This window comes from Protopterus annectens, chromosome 7.part0 (genome assembly GCF_019279795.1).
Source record: "Protopterus annectens isolate FY-2018-M chromosome 7.part0, PAN1.0, whole genome shotgun sequence".
Classification (NCBI taxonomy): Eukaryota; Metazoa; Chordata; order Ceratodontiformes; family Protopteridae; genus Protopterus; species Protopterus annectens.
In genome coordinates, this window is record NC_056739.1 from 598,787,807 (window position 1) to 598,807,384 (window position 19,578).

Below are 19,578 nucleotides of genomic sequence, written 5' to 3' on the forward strand. Positions count from 1 at the left end.
ACATCTGGGATTCTCTTGACAGGAATAGGGGGGAAAGAGAAGGGTATGAAATACCCTCTGGAGATTATACTTTGTACCGAGGTATCGGATGTTATATCTAGTCAGGCTTCTGGGTATAAAGACAAGCTACCCCCGACTGCCTCCAGAGCAGGACAGCCGGGCCTCCTTTCAGGAGCGCTGGTAGGGCTGACCAGAGAATTGACCTCTGTCATGCTGCTGTTGCGGACCCCCTATGCTGCGCGAGCTGCGTCTTCCATTACAACCCCCTCCCTCTGGCTCTAGAGGGTGTTTCACCACGTGTGTCTTGAAAGGCTCCTTGAGCTTTTCGGAACCACATCTTTCCACCCCTAGGGCCTTTAGGATAAGGCCGAGTAGGGTTAGAAAAGTGGACTCCGACGGCAGACAGAGTCTTTCCTTCTTGCTCACACCTGGTCAAAGTTTCCTTGACCTTGGACCCAAACAAGGATGAGCCATCAAATGGGGTGTTGATAAATGAAGACTTGAAGGGCTCCACGGAGGAACACAGACACATCCAGGCATGTCTACGCAGAGCAATGCCTGTACTTGCGGCCCTACTCGAACCATCAGCTGTGTAAGATATGAGACGCATGGACGAGTTCACAACTGAGTTTAGAGTAGTGAGCTGGTTGGTAACTTTGTCGGAAACCCCTGCAGCTACCGTACCCTGGAGAGTGTCTTCTAGCTCTTTCAGGAGATCTCTTTGGAGTCTGGTGAAGTAGGTTAAATAGTTCAGTGATCGAAGAGAAAATGTCGCTGAACTATACATGCATTTCCCATATCTCTCCATGATCCTAGCATCTCTGTTAGGAGGATGGATAGATGAGGAAGTCTCAGACATTTCCTTCATAGTGGCCGCCGCCGCCACCACCATGGCATCAACAGGCACTCCCTTAGTCAAAAAAGGTTTATCCACGGTGGCGGAGATGAACTTATTTGGCCTCCGAGAGATAGGTCCCATGGACTCCAGCGACTCCCACTCCCTATGAGAGATCAAATCCATGAGCTTGTCGTAAGGTGGAGACACCCAAGAGGTGGAATGTTGAGACCTGAAAGCCTTCAGAAGCACTGACTCATCCTCGGTAGGGCTTTTGGACTGCCAATCACCCCTCTGCCTAAGGATCTCTAGTATCTCCGCAAAGGAGATATCCTCAGAGCGGGATCGAGGGGACCCTTCTGACTCATCCAAGTCAGTGTCAGATGTCAAAGACTTCTGTGGGGGAGTCCAAGTGTCTCCCCTTACACAACCTCTTCCTGGGGACCTCCACAGCGGGAGCCTCTGGAGAGGTCTCGGAAGAGCAAGGGGTGCCCTGTGGGGCTACCTGAGGCTCAGGGTCTCTACGCTTGGGTTGGCTGATGGAAACAGAAGCAGACACAGGCACTTGAGGAGAGGAGGAAGCCGGACCTGATGCTGAAGATGTCCTTGGAGACATGATTCCCTCATAGCTTCGAAAGCACCACGGCTCTGATGAGGAGGAGTAGACAGACCTGAAGGAATCGTCTGATCCTCCCGCACTGAAGCCATGAGCCCGAGGTAGAAGCCGAAGCCCCGAGAGGAAGAGTAGGCACCGACAAGTCGGTACGACTACCCTCACTGGACCCGACAGGAGAGTGTCGGCTCAGAGTCCCCGGTCGGCGCCAAGGTCGTCCGAGCGGATGGAACCAAAGATACTGGGGCAGGTCTCAGCTCCACAGGATCAACAAACATCAAGTCGACCTCCTCCATCTTCAAAGGTCCGGTACGGCTCAGAGGAGGAGCAGTCAAGTCCGGGGTGATGGTCTTCGGCTCCAACGGGAGTGTCGGAGCCGACAATAATTTGGCAAGGCCTGGTGCCCTTAAGAGCTTCTACACCAAATGGTCCATATCCAGATCAAAGAGGCTGACAGAAGACTTCAACGAATGCACAGATGGTGCCGTTTGAAGCAAAGGAGATGAAGGAGTCTCACAGACCGGCTCCAAGGCTGTGAGCTGGCTCCGACCGGAAGGCACACTCGGCTCCGGGGTCAATGGAACCAATGGCCCTGAATCATCCATTTTCTTAGCCTTCTTAAATCCCCTGGAATCCAGAGAAGATTCTGAAGACTTAGATGACTTGCTGGCACCATCCTGGTCACTCAAAGCTTCAGAGAAGGGGTGCTTAAGCAAGCCCAGATCCACCAATTTTCTCTTCCTTTCTAACAGAAGAGAAGGAATGACAAATACTACAAGATTCTTGTAGGTGCTTCACACCCAAACAGTATACACACTGAATGTGCCCATCAGTGACTGACATCTTTTGTCCACAGTCTGGACATTTCTTGAAGCCAGACTTAGATTTTTCTTTAACGTCAGACATAATTATGCTAATGCTTAAACTCTATTACAACTAATAGCAAATATGAAACAGTTTTAACACACACACACACTATATATATATATATATATATATATATATATATATATATATATATATATATATGGGTCTACTTCATTTGCCCTAACTTTCATTTGCCCGACACCCATTTGCCCGAGACCAAATGACTGAAATTTCATTTGACCGACAAGTATTATTGGCAAGGAAATGGGATATGCCCACTGCAGTGTGACCCTGGAGTTAGAATATATAGTTAGGGAGGGTGTGGGGGGCGAAGCCCCCCACTTAATTTCATATTATAATGTTTAGTTTTGCTTTAACATTGCTTAGTAACATAAAAGAAAGCGGGGGCTGTGCCCCCACCCCCCCAACTACATATTCTAACTCCAGGGTCGCACTGCAGTGGGGAAGGGGGCATATCCCATTTCCTTGCCAATAATACTTGTCGGTCAAATGAAGTGTCGGGCAAATGGGTGTCGGGCAAATGAAAGTTCGGGCAAATAAAGTAGACCCATATACATACATATATATATATACATATATATATATATATACATATATATATATACATATATATATATATATATATATATATATATATATATATATATATACATATATATATAGATGTATATATAAACTGACAAAACTATCTAATAAACTCCATCACAACTATCCACTAAAGGCCCAAGGCCAAAAACTACCAGAACAACTATTAAGGAAGGGGCTAACAGTCTAAATCACACTAAAGTAGCACTGAACTAACACTATAAGAAAATAGAAAAAAGTTTGTAAAAACTTACTAATAGATGAAAACGGTCTCAAGCAACGTTGAAACCAAGAGATCCGTGCTGTGGCAAACTAGATCTGTGGTAAATCCAGCAGTGCATCATGGGATAAGGGACTTGGTCTCAAGCTATTGCTAAACCTTGAGCTTTGCTATCAGCCGTGTCGGTGCCGAGGATTGGCTCCGAACCCAACAGTGAGAATAAACGGCGAGATTTAACAACTTCACATAATATATTTTTAAAACATTTTAGTGAAACTGTAAATATCTTAGCTGCATATTTCCTGAAACATTTATCATTGTTTCTGTACTTCTAATTCTATCCAAGTGTCAAGGGCAGTTCAGCTATACATACGTTTAAAGGTCAAGGCAATTCAGAGGTTACTTTCACAAGTATCACTGTGCACAGCATCCACATTCTCCAAATAAGATTGATGCTTAGGTGCTGGGCTTAAAACAATGGAAGTAAAAATATTTTCGACTACATTACAATTCCTACTTCATATTCATCACTTACGGCATCAAACTGAGTTTAGTACTCGATCTGACACCTTCCCTTTTCTGTACGTAGTTGGCTGGAATAATTCCTTCACGCTCAACTTTGTTTTTTGCTTTGTACCAATTTGGATCCTAGGGAGAAACAAGAAATATAAAATAACCACACACACTGTTAAAATGTATACACTACTCTTAAATGAAAAATGCTAACGATACCAGTGCAAAATGTAATACTATTTTAATAAATAAAAAAGATGAGATTTTCCTGTAAACAGGAAAAGTATTGAGATAATAAACTGAAGTACATCATAATGAATGAACTGTAACAGGATTTGTATTACAAAACAATAACCATCTGCCAACTTTTCTACCATTAGAACTGGTTAATACTTACTATCATATGATGCTCAGATTAGTAACTCTGTAAGTATAGCAGATGAAATTGATGAAATTAGTCACGAGTGAACAGAACGTATTGTTGTGTAGAATCTTACCATAACTTTAGATGTCCTTCTCTTCTATATGCTGCTGTATCCACAACATAAGAAGTTTTCAGAACATCAGGGAGTCTGCTTTGGGTCAACTCGTAAGTCTGGCCATTTTACAAAACATATATGCTACTACGAAGGTAAGTATGATGTCCCGTGACACTCATGGAACGTCAGTCATAAACAGACGTTCGATGAAAGTCAAAGCAGACATCAGGACACACCTACCTCAGAACTGTATGCTGCCAAAACCAGCGACTACGGAGTGGGTACTCAGGATTCAGGAAAGTGTCATTGGGAAGGCACGGTGCAAAACTATACAGCAGCATATAGAAGAGAAGGACACCTAAAGTTATGGTAAGATTTTATACAATAATACTATGTCCTTCTATTCATATGTTGCTGTATCCATAAAATAAGGGAGAGTGCAAAAGCTGCTGTTATTGAGAGTTGGGAGGAGAAACAGAAGCATCTTCCACAAAGTCATGAAGGACGGCCCTGGCAAATCCTGCTCTGGATCTGGAAATGATATCCAACTTATAGTGTTTGGTGAAAGTATGGACAGATGACCATGTAGCTGCTTCTAAAATGCCAGCTGTGTCCCAACCCTTAAAAAAACGCAGCAGAGGAGGACACCCACTGGTGGAATGTGCTTTTACTGGGAAGAGAAGCCTTCTGCTATGGGCTGTGTAGCAAAAGGAGATGGTTTGAGAGATCCAAGAGGAAATGACTTGCTTGGAAACAGGATGTCCCAGGGCTCTTGGGTGGTAGGAGACAAAGAGCCTGTCTGATTTATGGATGGATTTGGTCTTGGCCAAATAGCATCTGAGTTGTCTATGTACATCCAATGAGTGGAGGATCCTTTCAGCAGGTTCTGAGGCGAAGGAAAGAAGGTAGGAAGGTTGATGCTTTGGTTCAAGGAAAGTTCATTAACAACGTTGGGCATAAAGGATGGATTAGTACGTAAACAAACCCTGTCCTTGTGGAAAACTGTAAAAGGATGGGAGGCCATGAGGGCTTGCAGTTCAGAAACCTTTCTGGCCGAATTAATAGTCACCAAGAGAATAGCTTTCCAAGTACAGTACTGGAGAGAACAGTCCTTGGCTGGCTCAAAGGCTGCTAGGGTTAATTTTTCCAGAACAAAATATAGATCACAAAGAGTTGGGATGGGCTTCCTTGGGGGTCTAAGGTGAAGTACACCTTTCAAAAATAGCTTAACTTCTAGCCTAGAAGCTAGAGGTGGGGTTTGAGGAAGACATGGTAAGATGGCAGATAAGTGTGTCTTAATGGAGGAATAAGACAAGCCCGAGTTCATTAGTTCACACAGGTAAGACAAAACCACTGGCGGTTCTACTGTGAATGGTTGGAAATTTTGTTTTTGACACCAAACAGAAAACTTCTTCAACTTGGAAAGATAAGATTTTCTGATAGTTGGTTTTCGGGCCTCCTGCAGAATCTGAAGCACGCCCTCTGTGTAAAGGTGTCTGAATAGAATCAGTGCCATATCAGCCACAACATAAGGTTCAGAGTGGCTAGTTGGGGGTATATGAGCGTTCCCTTCTTCTGTGTGGGCAGGTCCATCCGGTGGGGTAACTTGTGGCAATTGGCCTTGGCTAGATGATGTAATAGGGGGAAAGTACAGTTGTGTACACTTACCATAAATGTAGATGTTCCAGTGTCTTCACTGTTGCAGTCATCACTGTAGGGTTCTTCCTGCTGGCAGGCAGTCCTCGGTCGGCCAGAATCCCAAAGTCTGGGTCCGGCGTCGGCTATTCAGTCATGCTCCCTGACGTCAGAGCGCCAGGAGTACAAAGCTGCCAGTCGACGCCATGCTCTCCAGTTTTTTTTGCCCCAGATGTCAGGTGCCTAAAAATGAAGGCCAATAGTAAAAATCAAAAAATAACATACCACAAACCCCATAGCCTGTAGCAAATACACCTCAGAAGAAAGGTGAAGTAGGTAAGCACACTAGTGAAAGTATAAGAGGGGATAGGAGGGAGGGTAACCCAGACTGCAACAGTGAAGACACTCTAACATCTACATTTATGGTAAGTGTACACAACTGTACTATGTTCATCGTGTTTCACTGTTGCAGTCATCACTGTAGGGTTGAATCCCAAAGCTGAGATAAGGGGTGGTGGTTATAGAGAAGGAGGAGCAGCTAGAAGGCCCTGCAGGACTGCAGAAGCAAAGCCTGCCCTAGACTTAGAGTAAAGAAGGAGATTATAGTGCTTAGAGAAAGTATGCACTGAACTCCAAGTTGCAGCTTCCAAAATATCTTTGGTAGGTACTCCCCTGAGAAAGGCAGCTGAAGTAGCAGCAGCTCTGGTAGAGTGAGTCCTAATTTTTCCTGGGATTTGCTTTCCATGATGAGAGTAACAGAATCTGATTCCATGTGCAATCCATTTAGAAATGGTCTGTTTTGAAATGGCTTTGCCTTGGGAGTTTGTTGCATAAAAAACAAACAGTTGCTCTGTTTTCCTGATATCCTTGGTTCTGTCCAGGTAAAACGGTTGTCTGTGTACATCCAAGGAATGCAAGATCCTTTCCCCCTTATTTTGTGGATTAGTGAAAAAAGTTGGCAGGTGAATAGTTTGATTTAAAGCCACTTTGGAAACCACTTTAGGCATGAAAGTAGGATTAGTCCTTAAAGACACCCTATCTTGGTGAAAAATAAGGTAAGGTTCCACAGCCATGAGTGCTTGCAACTCTGAGACTCTCCTGGCTGAAGTCAAAGCCAGTAGGACAGCTTTTCTTCCATGATAAATACTTAATATCAGTTGTGGCAGCAGGCTCAAAAGGAGGTAGAGTGAGTTTTTCCAGAACATAGTTGAGGTCCCAGGCAGGAATGGGTGGTGTCCTAGGGGGCCTTAAATTCTTTGCTCCTCGTAGATATTGCTTCAGAAGTGGATGTGAAAACAGTGGAGGGTCTGTATTGTAATGTGCAGAGATAGCAGAGGCATGAATTTTTTATGGAGAAGGATAAACCCTTATGTAGCATGTCTGTTAGGTAAAGCAAAATCAGAGGGATATTAGGAATGAGAGGATCCGAATCCTGAGCATGCATCCAGGTGCAAAATCTCTTCCATTTGCCTGCATAAGATTTTCTAGTGCTAGGCCGTCTGGCTTCTAAGATAACATCCATGACCTTTTTGGGAAGGGGAGGATTAATCATAGATCCTGGAATTGACGAGGCCAATTTGGGGCCAGTAGAATCATCATCTTGGGCTTGTCCTGTTTGATCTTTAATAACACCCGAAAGAGGTAGTGGTGGAAAGGCATACCCCTTGAGGTTTTTCCAACTGAATGATAGTGCATCCACTTTCCATGCTAGCCTGTGAAAAGTCCTTGTGCAAAAAATTTGTAACTGGTGGTTGAGGGGGGGATGCAAATAGATCTGTGTCTGGGCAGCCCCAGGCTTCTGTAATCATCTTGAATATGTGGGTGTCTAGCATCCACTCGTGTGGGTCTGACAGGTTCCTGCTCAGGCTGTCTGCCAAAGTATTTTGTTTCCCTGGCAGGAACTGAGCTTGTAGATCCACTTTGCAAGCTAGTGTTGTATTCCATAGAGTCATGGCTAGTCTGCAAAGGGGGTAGGAATGTCAGCCTCCCTGCTTGTTTATGTACCACATGACTGGTGGTGTTGTCTGTTCGTATCAGTAGTTGTCCTGGTTGTAGAAGATCCCTGAAAGCCAAGAGGGCATTCTGAACAGTTAACATCTCTTTTAAATTGATATGTAGGTGCTTCTGATCCTCTGTCCAAAAACCTTGCAGACACTTTCCCTGGAAGTGGGCTCCCCATGCGTAATCCGAGGCGTCCGTGGTTAACACTTGGCTGGCTGGAGGTAGACTGAAGGCTTTGCCTTTGTTGTGAAGACATGCCATGGACCACCAATGGAATTCCTTTTGTAGGCAAGGCAAGATAGCAATCTATGTGTCTAGACTGTGGCAATGCTGGGACCATACACTTTTTAGGTAACATTGTATTTTTCTCATATGAAGTCTTGCATTTGGGATGAGAAGAATGCAGGAGGCCATGTAACCCAAAGCCTGCAGGAATTTCCTTGCAGTTAGCTGAGTAATAGAAGCCAAGGTTTTGAAAGTGGAAGCCAGCTGTAGTTGTTTTTCAGATGTCAGGAATGCCATCTGGGTTGTTGTGTTTAAAAGAGCACCCAGAAAAGTTATCTGTTGTGTGGGGGTCAAATGTGACTTTTTTATGTTTACAGTGAATCCCAGGTACTTGAGAAGATTTTGAACAAATAGCAGGTGCTGGAGTAAAAGATCTTTGCTGTCTGCTTGAATAAGGCAGTCGTCCAGATAAGGGTAAATTTGAATACCTTTGAGTCTGCAGTAAGCAACTACTGGTGCCAGGCACTTGGTGAAGACCCTGGGCGCAGTAGACAAGCCAAAGGGCAGCGCAGAGAATTGGTAATGTTTCGAGCCGGCCTTGAACCGGAGATATTTTCTGCACTCCTGTCTGATAGGGATGTGAAGGTAAGTCTCCTTTAAATCCAATGTCACCATCCATGCATTTTTGCTCAACACTGGCAGGAGCTGCTGCAGAGTAAGCATTTTGAACTGGGGAAAATGGCGTCGGCTGATGCCTTTATACCCGCAGAACTGCAGCTATGACGTCAGGTGAAGTGCGACATCAGCCGAGGCCAGACCCAGACTTTGGAATCCGGCCGACCGAAGGGCTGCCTGAGGCCAGGACAACCCATTTGTTAGGACTGCAGATGCATCCTTGAAGGACATCTAGAAAGAGCCTTGAGTAAAAGCCCTGCCCCATCTCTGATTGTGGAACCAGTTCTATGGCCCTCATAGCCATGAGGGATCCCACCTGGTTTAATGCCTCGGACCATTGGTGTTTTGGAGGGTCTGGCCATCCGTTTGGTCTTGGCAAGGTATGAAAGTGGAATTTGTAACCTCTTGAAACTACATCCAGAACCCAATTGTCTTGGGTTATGTAAGTCCAATTTTGTTGAAAAAGAGAGAGTTTTCCTCCTAGGGGTGCATCCAGAAGAGAAGTTCCTGGAGCCATGCAGGGGAAGTCATTGAGCCTGTTTTCTAAATGATTGAGGTCTGTCCTCTCCACCCCTGGGGGTGGAAGCACTCCATTGTCTAGGTCTGTAAGAGGCCTGTGTTTGAGGCCTCCCCCTGTGCGCATATATCTACCCCTCTGAGACCTGTCTGAGCTGGGAAAAGACCAATTTTTTGTTGGCCAATTTCTGCTAAATCTAGGGGGCTGAACTTGTAAGAAATCCTTAACCATTTGCATGGATTTTGCCTTATCCTCCATTTTCTTTATCACCTCTTCAGCCTTAGGCCCAAAGAAAACATTATGCTGAACAGGAGCATCCAGTAACTTTGCTTTCACTTGATCAGGTAAGTTTTGTTCCTTTAACCAAGCATGTCTTCTAATGACTGTGCCAGAGGCAGCCGCCCTGCAAGAAGCCTCCAAGGCATCAAAACCACAGTGTAAACCATGCTTCCCCACTTGTTCAGTAGCATGCATCAAATCATGCAATTCCTTCTTATCTGCACATGCAGAAATGGTGCCTAACTTTTGTTTCATAACAGACAGTATAAATTGCTGATATTTTAGCATATGAAATTGGCAATTTAAAGCCCTAATCGATAAAGTAGCAGAAGTATACACTTTTTTGCCCCATCTCTCCAAAGCACTGGAATCCTTATCTGTCGGAGTAGGATTTTTAGCAGAGGCAGCCTTAACCCCCTTAGGACCCTGAGAAATGGTTTCTGGATCAGCAGTAGGATTTTTGTAAAGGAACTGGTGGGAGTCAGGGACCCTGTAATATCTGTCGGGCTTAGCAGGAGCTGGAGGAAAGGAGTCAGGAGTTAAATTGGCCTCAGAAAAAGCATCATCTACAATATCCAAAATAGGAGGAATAGCCAGGGGTCTATGTTGGGGAAGAAAAAGGAAATCCCTGAGCCTTCTCTTAGATTCCGAGTACTCCTGTCCCTCCCAGTGAAAATGTTCCCTCATGTCATGTAAAATTTCCCCAAAAGAAAAATCCTCAGGGGGAGAAGCTGATGGAATAGATTCCTCAGCATCAGAATCCTCATAAGGAGGGAAAGAATATTCCTGTTCAGAGGAAGACACTGAAGAAATAGATGCCTGATCAGAAGAATCATAGTCCAACTCTTGCCTTGGCCTTTTGTCTGGAGGGGGATGTGAACCCCTAATCATGGTTAGCAAGTCCTCCGCCATTTTAAGTAACTGTTTCTGTGATTTGGGTCCCGGATCAGAAGAGGCCTGGGCTGGTGTCTTAGATTTAAAAGGAGTCTTTGTCCTGGGTTTTGCCTTTATCAGAAGCTATGTAGGCCTGAAAACCCCCTCGAAAGCCAGTACCTGCACAGCGGCTCCGGACCCATCCGAGAAAGCACTGTCCGAAGGTCCTGCAGCTGGAGTGCTCAAAGGCCTAGTTGGCTCCTCGTGGGAGTCCATTTCGGCTATCGGTTCTGAAATGGCAAAGGGCAGGGGCTGCGAAAGCGCCTCACTGACGACGGTCGAACCTGAAGCTGGCTCTGGTTGTGTAACGTCGTCTGATTTGGACCTCGGAGGCCTGTCCTTATCCTTGCGTCATTTGTGAACTCCGGTAGTCGGAAGCGTGTCCATCGACATTTTATAATTAAATCGCCTACCAAAGTAGTGAAAAGCAAAATCGTACCTCCGCTTAATCGTATGTTGGTTAAATCTAGCACAAAACCGACAACTAGCTACGTCGTGGTCAGGGCCTAAACAAGGAATACAGTAAGAATGGAAATCCTTATGAGGTATTTGCTTCCCACAAGAAATGCAATTATTAACTTTTTCTGACATCGGACTGGAGCAAGAAAAAGTTTCTAACGGGGTACTTAGCTTTGAGAAGAAGAAGTCAGTCTTCGGACTGAAGCACGAAAAAATATCAGGAGTCAGCCGACCGGCACATGCGAACTGCTTTCACCGCACAGCAAGAAAGACTGCAGAACATGGCGTCGGCTGGCAGCTTTGTACTCCTGGCGCTCTGAAGTCAGGGAGCATGACTGAACAGCCGACGCCGGACCCAGACTTTGGGATTCTGGCCAACCGAGGACTGCCTGCCAGCAGGAAGAACCCTACAGTGATGACTGCAACAGTGAAACACGATGAACATCTAGAGCACAAAAACTTTTAGAATGACTCAAGCAACCGAAATTAGAAAGGACTGTTACCAAACTTAGGGAACCTATAACAATGAAGGTAAACACAGATCCTGTACAGGTATTATAAATATTTCGGAAATTCTACGAGAATCTCTATAAAACACAGAAATATGAAAATCAAGAAAAGATACAAATGGAAATGTTTATGGAAAAATTAAACATGCCAAGGTTAGAGGTAGATGAGGCTCAATTACTAACGGTTAGGATAGGAGGAGATGAGATAAAAATTGTGATGTATAACCAATCTACAGGAAAGTCCCCCTCCAAGCACTGGTCCTTTCCTGCTCCCACCAGGTCCGTTCAGCCCAGACCCCGTGGAAGCAGACCCCCCAGACAGCAGGGGCAATGCCTGCTGAACCTGGGTGGCTGGACCTGTAAGAAATCCTTAACTGTCTGCATAGATTTTGCTTTTTCTTTCATCTTCTCTAAGACCTCTTCTGCCTTGGTGCCAAATAAGTTGCCTTTATGCAAGGGGGCATCCAACAATTTAGATTTAACATGGTCTGCCATGCATGCCTTTTAAGGACAGAACCGGTGACTGCTGCCCTGCAAGAAGCTTCTAGGGCATCAAAACCACAGTGCAAGGTGTGTTTAGTTACTTGACTTGCAGAATGCATTAACTCTAACTATTTTCTGCACAAGCAGGAAAGGAAGACATTTTTTGTTTGAGTAGTTCCAGGGTATGTTGCTGAAAGTTTAGCATATGGAACTGGCAGTTTAGTGCTCTGACAGCAAGAGTAGCAGAGGTGTATACTTATTTACCTCATCTGTCTAGTGCTCAGGAATCCCTATCTGAGGGGGTGGGATTCTTAGCAGAGGTTGCTTTACTTCATTTAGACCCTTGAGAAATTACCTCAGGGTCAGCAGTAGGATTTTTAAAAAGGAATTTATGAGAGTCAGGGACTCTACCTGCTAGGTTTCCTGGGAGCAGGAGGAAGGTTGTCAGGAGTCAAACTGGATTCCAGAAAGACATCATCCACAACATCCAAGACAGGAGGAATGGCTAAAGGTCTGTGCTGTGGTAAGTCTAAGAATTCCCTGAGTCTCTTTTTGGACTGAGGATACTCCTGACATTCCCACTGGAAATGCTCCCTTAAAGAATGTAGGGTTTTGCCAAATGAAAAATTCTCTGGAGGAGAGGCAGAAGGAATGGATTCCTCTGCATCTGAATCCTCATAAGCAGATAGGGGTTGCATGTCTTCATATTCAGAAACCTCAGAGTCATTGGATTCCTGGTTAGATACAACTGCTGGGGACAAGTCTCTTTTTCTTTTGGAAGGGGTAGGCTGGCTTCCCCTAATAAGCATGATAAAGTCTTCCGCCATTTTATGCATTTGAGAAAAAGGCATGGAAGCAGTTGCATGCACTGGGGTCTTCGTTTTTTTAGGCGTAGTTCGCACCCTGGGCCTTAGAAACTCGGTAGTTTTAGAAAGAACTGAAGACGCGAAGAAGGCATCGGTTTGTGTCGACTATTGGTAGTGTGAAGAACTTCCTTGGAAACCGGTGCTTGCTCAGCGGCTCCAGACCCATCCAAGGTAGAGACAGCCACGGGATCCTTAGTCAAGAAGAGTCTCGCAGCATAACGGGTCTCGGTAGAGGCCTGGGATTCCACAGAAGTGGGCCTCCGGGGCTGTGAAAGTGCCTCACTGAGGACCGGAGAACTGACGACTAGCTTAACGGAAACGTTGTCGGCAGTTTTGGACCTGTGCGGTCTGTCTCTGTCTTTATCCTTGTGTTTTTTCAGAAGATCGGCAGTCGGACGGCTTACTGAAGCCATTTTGGAATTTGGGGACCAAGAGCGAAAATATTTAGCTACAATAAGGGCCTGACAATGTACAGTTCTGGCATTGAACAAAGCACAAACGCAGTAAGAATGGAAGTCTCGGTGTGGTATTTGCTTTCCAAAGGCGAGACTATTGTTAACTTTTTCTGACATCGGTTAGAGCAAGGAAAAAAGGATCCTCAATTGGGTACATAGCTTTAGAAGACTACAACTTCAATTTGGAAATGAAATTCAGGTAGCAGCCAATCGGCACTCAAACGAACTGCTACTGCTTCGGGCTCCTCGGCAAGAAAGACTGATGTAATGGCGTCCACCTGCCTGATTTTATACCACTGATGACCTGACGTCAGTCCTGCAGTGACAGCAGCTGAAGCAGAAATACTAAGCCTCTGGTATTCAGGCCGACTGAGGGCTAACCCTGGCAGGATAACCCACGTGTGATGACTGCAACAGTGAAACACGAAGATAATCATCAAATATTCACAAAGATTCCTGGACTTAATTAAAAGTCTGCTCTTTAGACCAACTAGTCAAAAAACACAACAAAGGGGGTTAAAAATACTGGACCTAGTTCTCAGCAAGTTAGCCCTCTTTTGCTTAACATGTATTGTTGTCAAAGCACTGGTCAAATCTGATCATCTTGCAGTAACACTTACCTTAAGTGCAAGACCTAAATTACTCTAAAACTGCTCCATCTTCAGAGATTATTTCAAGGAAAATCTATTCCAACTAAGTGATGACTTGTCAAAATTGAAACACCCTCTTCATTCTGATGACCACATCACATATTGCCTTACTCACAGATACAATCTATGCCCACCTTCAGGCTTGCACAGAATCCAATTTCAAGAACAAAGCCAGAGAAAAATTCATTGCCCATAAAAGCAAAATTAACACCCCATAAAGAAATCAAAAAGATTAACAAAGAGCTTGGAAACAAAAACAAATCCTCCAAAAGCAAGTATGAAATGAGAACTGTCACCCAAGTTAAGGGCAACTGCAAAGCCTTTTTCAACTATGTCAGGAAAGCGCACTAATGTCCCACTTACCATCACTGTGGATGATCGAGTAGATCAATGTTGCAGTATTGATTCTTGGGTATTCCTACCATGCAGAACCTCGTAACCATCCTGATTTCCAGAGTCTTTACATCTTCCCTAGCCAATGGACATCCAAAGATTGATGTCTGGACATCACGGTTTAAGGTCATCCACTGGCACCATCTTCAGGCCTTCTAAGCAGTGAACAAGCAGTCTGATGCCCAAGGACAGCATGACCTCCCCAATTGTCTAAGTGAGGAGTAAAAACAAACTAGACAGAGAGGGGACAATGGACAGGAGGAACAAAGCGGTCAGCAGACAGAATGGTTGGACAATATGCACTGCAACATTGAACTACTCGAACATCTGCAGTTATGGTACTTGGGACAGAACTGTACTATGTTCTTCGTAGTCAATGTTGCAGTACATATTTTTTTGGGAGGACTCCCAAAGCTAAAAGTTGGGTGGAGGGTCATCTGTATGACATTAGGAAAAAAGATTTTGCAGGATGACAATAGTGAAACCTGCTCTAACCCTGGAGATATTGCCTACTTTGTAGTGCTTTATAAATGTGTTTCCTGAGGTCTTTGTGTCTATCCCTACAACGGTGTGGGTGGGGACTCCTTCGAGGAAAGCAGAGCTTATCTGCTCCATGTCTGGTGGAGTGATCTTTAATATGTCTATGGAAATCTTTTCTATGGTATGAGTAACAGAATTTAATACTTAGTCTTGTCTAGGTGGAAAAGGCCAAGGTTTAAAAAGGTAATTCCTGCTGTACCTTGGGGTCAGAGTTAGGTAACATCTTTTCACAGTTTTAACCTGCTTAACTGATCTGATGGGGGTGGGAGGGAGGGGCTGAGCCATGCATGTCTGTAGATGACAGATCCTGTGGCACCTGTTCTGTAAGAAGCATTTAAGGCATCACAGCATGCCCACAAAACTAATACCACCCTAAACAACTACTTAAGAGATCTGAATTTCCAGAGTAATATAAACAGAACGTGCTGGCATGATGGACAACTTTCACAGAAAGTACCTTTTTTATGGAACAGACTCCTTTTGGATGTAAAGCACAGCAGTTCCTTAACCCTTTTTAACTGAAACCTGGATAACTGAATGGTCAATTGTAGACACATACCTGGTCTGAACCCTCATGGCTAGGGGATGCAACTGAGTCAAGTAATTCATCCTGTTGAGGGTCAGGCATTTTTTTCATGTCTTGGTAAATTCAATGTGGGATCATGTGGCTAGGCTGCAAATTGTCCAGCAAATCAGCAGCCTAATATAAATCTATGAACCTTTTCAACCAGGACCTGGTCCAAAGGCAGGCAAAGAAATATGCAACACACAAGTTCATAAGAAGTGATGTTACACAATCTATAAATGTTTATTTATCTTAAATTTGTTAAGCAGGGTACAGCACTAATCCTAGTGGACCAATTTCAGAGTCAAGCCGTGGGTAAACACATTTTATCAGAGTAAAAGACAAAACACAACATACACATGCATTATCTACAGAGCGAATATTACAGAAAGCATGCTGAAAGAATTACAATGAAAATTAAGAGTCAGAATAAGCTATTTAAGGGGAGAAGGGTAGGAAGAGGTGAAGTTATATAACCAGAGAGACAGCAAATGCATTTTCCTAGAGTCTTGTAATGTACTTTTTATTCTGTTCAGAAAAAAGGATAAGATGAATGATACTAAAAAAAAACGAAGGGAGAAATTCCAACAGTTTAGGATCAAGGACTGAAACAGCATGGTTTGTCCAGTCAAGCTTAGTTTGGGGTGTTTGAAGAAAAGGACTTAAAAGGTTAAAACTACTAAGGGTTTTATGTTGGTGCATCTCTGAATAGTCTAATGGGGCCAAGGAAGGTTTTACTTTTAAGACATTTTAACAGAGAAGAGGCAAGCAGAAAGTCAGCATATTGTTTCACAGGTAACCAGTGAGTCTTTTCAATGGTTTTGTTGTGTTCATTTCGTGTAGAGACTGTGATGAATATGACTATGGCATCTGAGATGGTTTGAACGGCAGACACATTTAACATGATGCAGGATGGACTTCCAAGATGGCTGCACATTGAGTGAGTAATAGCTTACTTCTAGCTCTTCCAGTGTGAAAACAGACATTCTGCAGAGAAGGCCAGTAGACTTGTGTTTATGGGTAAATTTCAGTAACTGGCTAAAGTGCACTGCCTGGATGCCAGGAGTAAAGAAATACAGAAGACATGGAAAAAAATCAGCTACAAAAATGAGGAGGAAACACTGACTGGGGAAAGTTCTGCAGCTGTTCAGCAAAAAGCTATGCAACCTTCAGACAGGACTTCCAATAACCTACAGGAAGATACAAGACAATTGCATACAGACCTGGTTAAAATGAACAAAACACTGACGGAGTACCTCAACACAAATATCAAAAGGCTGGGAAAAAAATGGAAGATCCTTTAAATAGATATTCAGATGAGATGATAAAGCTGCAAAAATCAGAGGTTGAAATGAAGAAAAAGCTGGTAAAATATGAAACTACTCAGGAAGAGATGTTTAAAAAAATAATAGAAGAGGACAGAGCATGCAGGGAAAAACCTGAGACTTCCATCTATACCAGAGAAGCTGGAAGGAACAGACTGCATTAATTTTATGAAAGCACAAATAAGCAACTCTACTGGTATTCCACAGCAGGAGTTGTTAGCTGAAAGTGCACATTGTGTGTATGCGCCAAACCTGGCTATAAGAAAGCAAAGATGCAATCCCACCAGCAGAAGGAGTTGATTCTGACAAACCTGTGGCAGAAGGACAAAGTACTAAAAGTGGGGAAACAGCAGAGTGTTTTGTGGAGGATGATTACTCATTGTACACCAGACAGATGAGCAGCAAATTTATTCCACTATACAGGGAATGTGGAGATGCATATGTTAAGTTCAAACTGCTGTACCCAACTGTCAAGGTATTCTTCCCCGGAGGGACAAAATCGTTTTTTGATGAAGTACATGCTAAGCAGGAAATACAAAAGTTTGTCCAACAAAAAGTAAGCTGTGAAAAAGAAGGAGATTCTGCTTCTTGTTCTTCTGGCAATAAAGACCACACAGGGACTGTAAAACCTTTTTTAAAATTTTCAATGAAAAATGCTGGAGAGAAGGAAGGGATCACAACAGCAGACTAGGAGAATCAACAGTACGTTGGAAATGAAGCTGAGACAGGATTTCGGAGATGAACTGTAATAAAAACAGTAACTTAATATGGGATTATAATGCAATAATTATATTTGCAAAATACGACAGAACAAGAAAATCTAGAAATATTGGACTTTTTCAGAATCTGACGGATGTCTGGGGGACTCTAAAGCATATGCCCTACTTTCTGTCATTAATGTTTGGAAAAGTGCTTTGGTGCCAGAAAGAGGAGGGAGAAAGTTAATTATAAGTAAAGATTTTTTTTCCTAAATTGTACCAATTTTGTGGCATGTGGTTTTCTTCACGTTATAAAGCAATTCTTTTCACTTATTTGCAAGTGCAATGGGGAATGTAAACAGGTGCTGCTGCTCTTTTTCTTTTCTTTCTCTATGCTTCTCTTTCTTCTTGCTCAGTTTTAAGAAACGTAGGCACTGTAATGTAAAAAGCCTGGTTACAACTATGATAAAGAAAAATTAATGTATTTTTCTCATTCTTGCATGGGGGAATGACAGGATTAAAGACCTTACATTGATTTAGCAACATATTTTAAGAGAGAGCAAGTAAATGAAAAAGAACATTGAATATTATGAGCCTTTTTTCCTAGCACAGTGATGGTGAACCTTTTGGGTTCGGCGTGTCAAAAATTCGGAAAATGCCTAACTTGACTCTGCTTGTGTGTCACCCCCAAAACAAAACAAAAATAAAATAAATTAAATAAACAAAAATAAATAAAACTGCATGGCTGTCAATACATCAAGGATAAATCTCATCAGAATCAACGATAATTCAAGAAATACGAGACATGGACAGTTTAAAACTATTTGTTGGTGTGTATTTCGGCTTTTCCCGGTTAGGGGTCGCCACAGCGGAACTCCGGTCCGCTAATGACTGGCAGTAGATTTTTACATGCCGAGTTGCCAGCCCTGACACACAACCTTCAACTAAGGTACGCCCATTCACACATGTCTCCACACAGAAGACGCTCTAGCTGAGAATCGAACAGGACAATGTCTTACTGTGAGGCGACAACACTACCGCAGCATCACCACCGCAGTCTAGTAGTATTAATATGAGACACTGACAGAAAAAAATGAATGTGAATTAATGCCCATTTTCTGAAGTAAACAGTCTATAAATCTAATTATTGTCATTGTTAAGTTTAAAAAGTTACCAGGTTTAGGAGGGATTAAGAAAGACAGTTGAAAGGAAATGTAAAACAGCAAATTCCTAGAAATGCATACTACTTGCCCTTTGCAGAACTATAACAATGAAGAGAACACAATGTTACCACTGCCCTTTGCAGTCTCTATCAAGAAAGTATACAGAAATAGTCTTTGAGATTAATAACTTTACCTCTGCAACAGTGTTGTTGAACTGGCTTCTGGCACAAAATAATTCAATGCACTTCAAACAAGCAACAAATGCAAAAGCAGTTTCTTTGGTAACTCAAGTGTTGGTGAACACTGGTGTCTCACCCAAAATGTTGTGGTGTGTCACCTTTGACACACGTCATAGGTTCATCATCATTGTTCTAGCAAATACATGTATGCTCAGTAACAATTCTGCAGCTAGTGTTCATGTTTCCATGGAAACAGTCTGGTAAAAGAAACTGGCTGCCTGGTTCTCATGTTTCCATGGAAACAATCTGATAAAGAAAAATTGGCTACAGTCTGGTGGAGAGTGTTTGGCTGGGGGAAAAAAAAGAAAAGATAAATGGGCTAGGAGATCATGTTTTCTGAAAGCATTCAGGGGCTATCCCAAGGTAGTTAATGTTCTCTGAAAATATTCAGGGTTTTTTTCCTGCTTTGAGAGCTATAAAGATAACACAAAACCAATCAGCACTTAGTAGAAGCACAGGCTGCAACATTCGTCTTAGCATGGATAACCACTATTTTAGGTTAACTCAAGCTTGTGAATGTGGCTGTCAAAAGTCTGGGACTTTTTTTCCTATTAGGAGGGTAAAACTTCAATATTTGAAGTTGTATAAAGTTTTGTGTAGTAGTATTATGTTAACAGGTTTTGGGGGGATAATACGGGTGCATCTGTTTTTTTTTTTTTTTTTTTTTTTTTTTTGAGGGCTTTCAGTATAATGAAACGTTTTATAATATGCGACATAGGCTCAAATGGATATGACAAGTACCAAACTATATAAAAGTTCAACCTGCCAAACAGTGTGTGCATGTAACACAAAAGCTAGAACTAAACATTTACCAAAAAAGGTGTTATACTTTTTT

General features: G+C 43.1%; 1 protein-coding gene across 3 annotated transcripts in view; it reads right to left on the reverse strand.

The window, feature by feature from the left end:
* CSK (C-terminal Src kinase) overlaps positions 1–19,578 on the reverse strand; it is a 2,395,116-nt gene that overhangs the window by 697,258 nt on the left and 1,678,280 nt on the right. For all 3 annotated transcript variants that reach the window (XM_044077191.1, XM_044077192.1, XM_044077193.1), the window contains one exon: positions 3,677–3,789. In XM_044077191.1, coding sequence (XP_043933126.1) covers positions 3,677–3,789 — 113 coding nt within the window. The remainder of the gene's footprint in view (positions 1–3,676; positions 3,790–19,578) is intronic.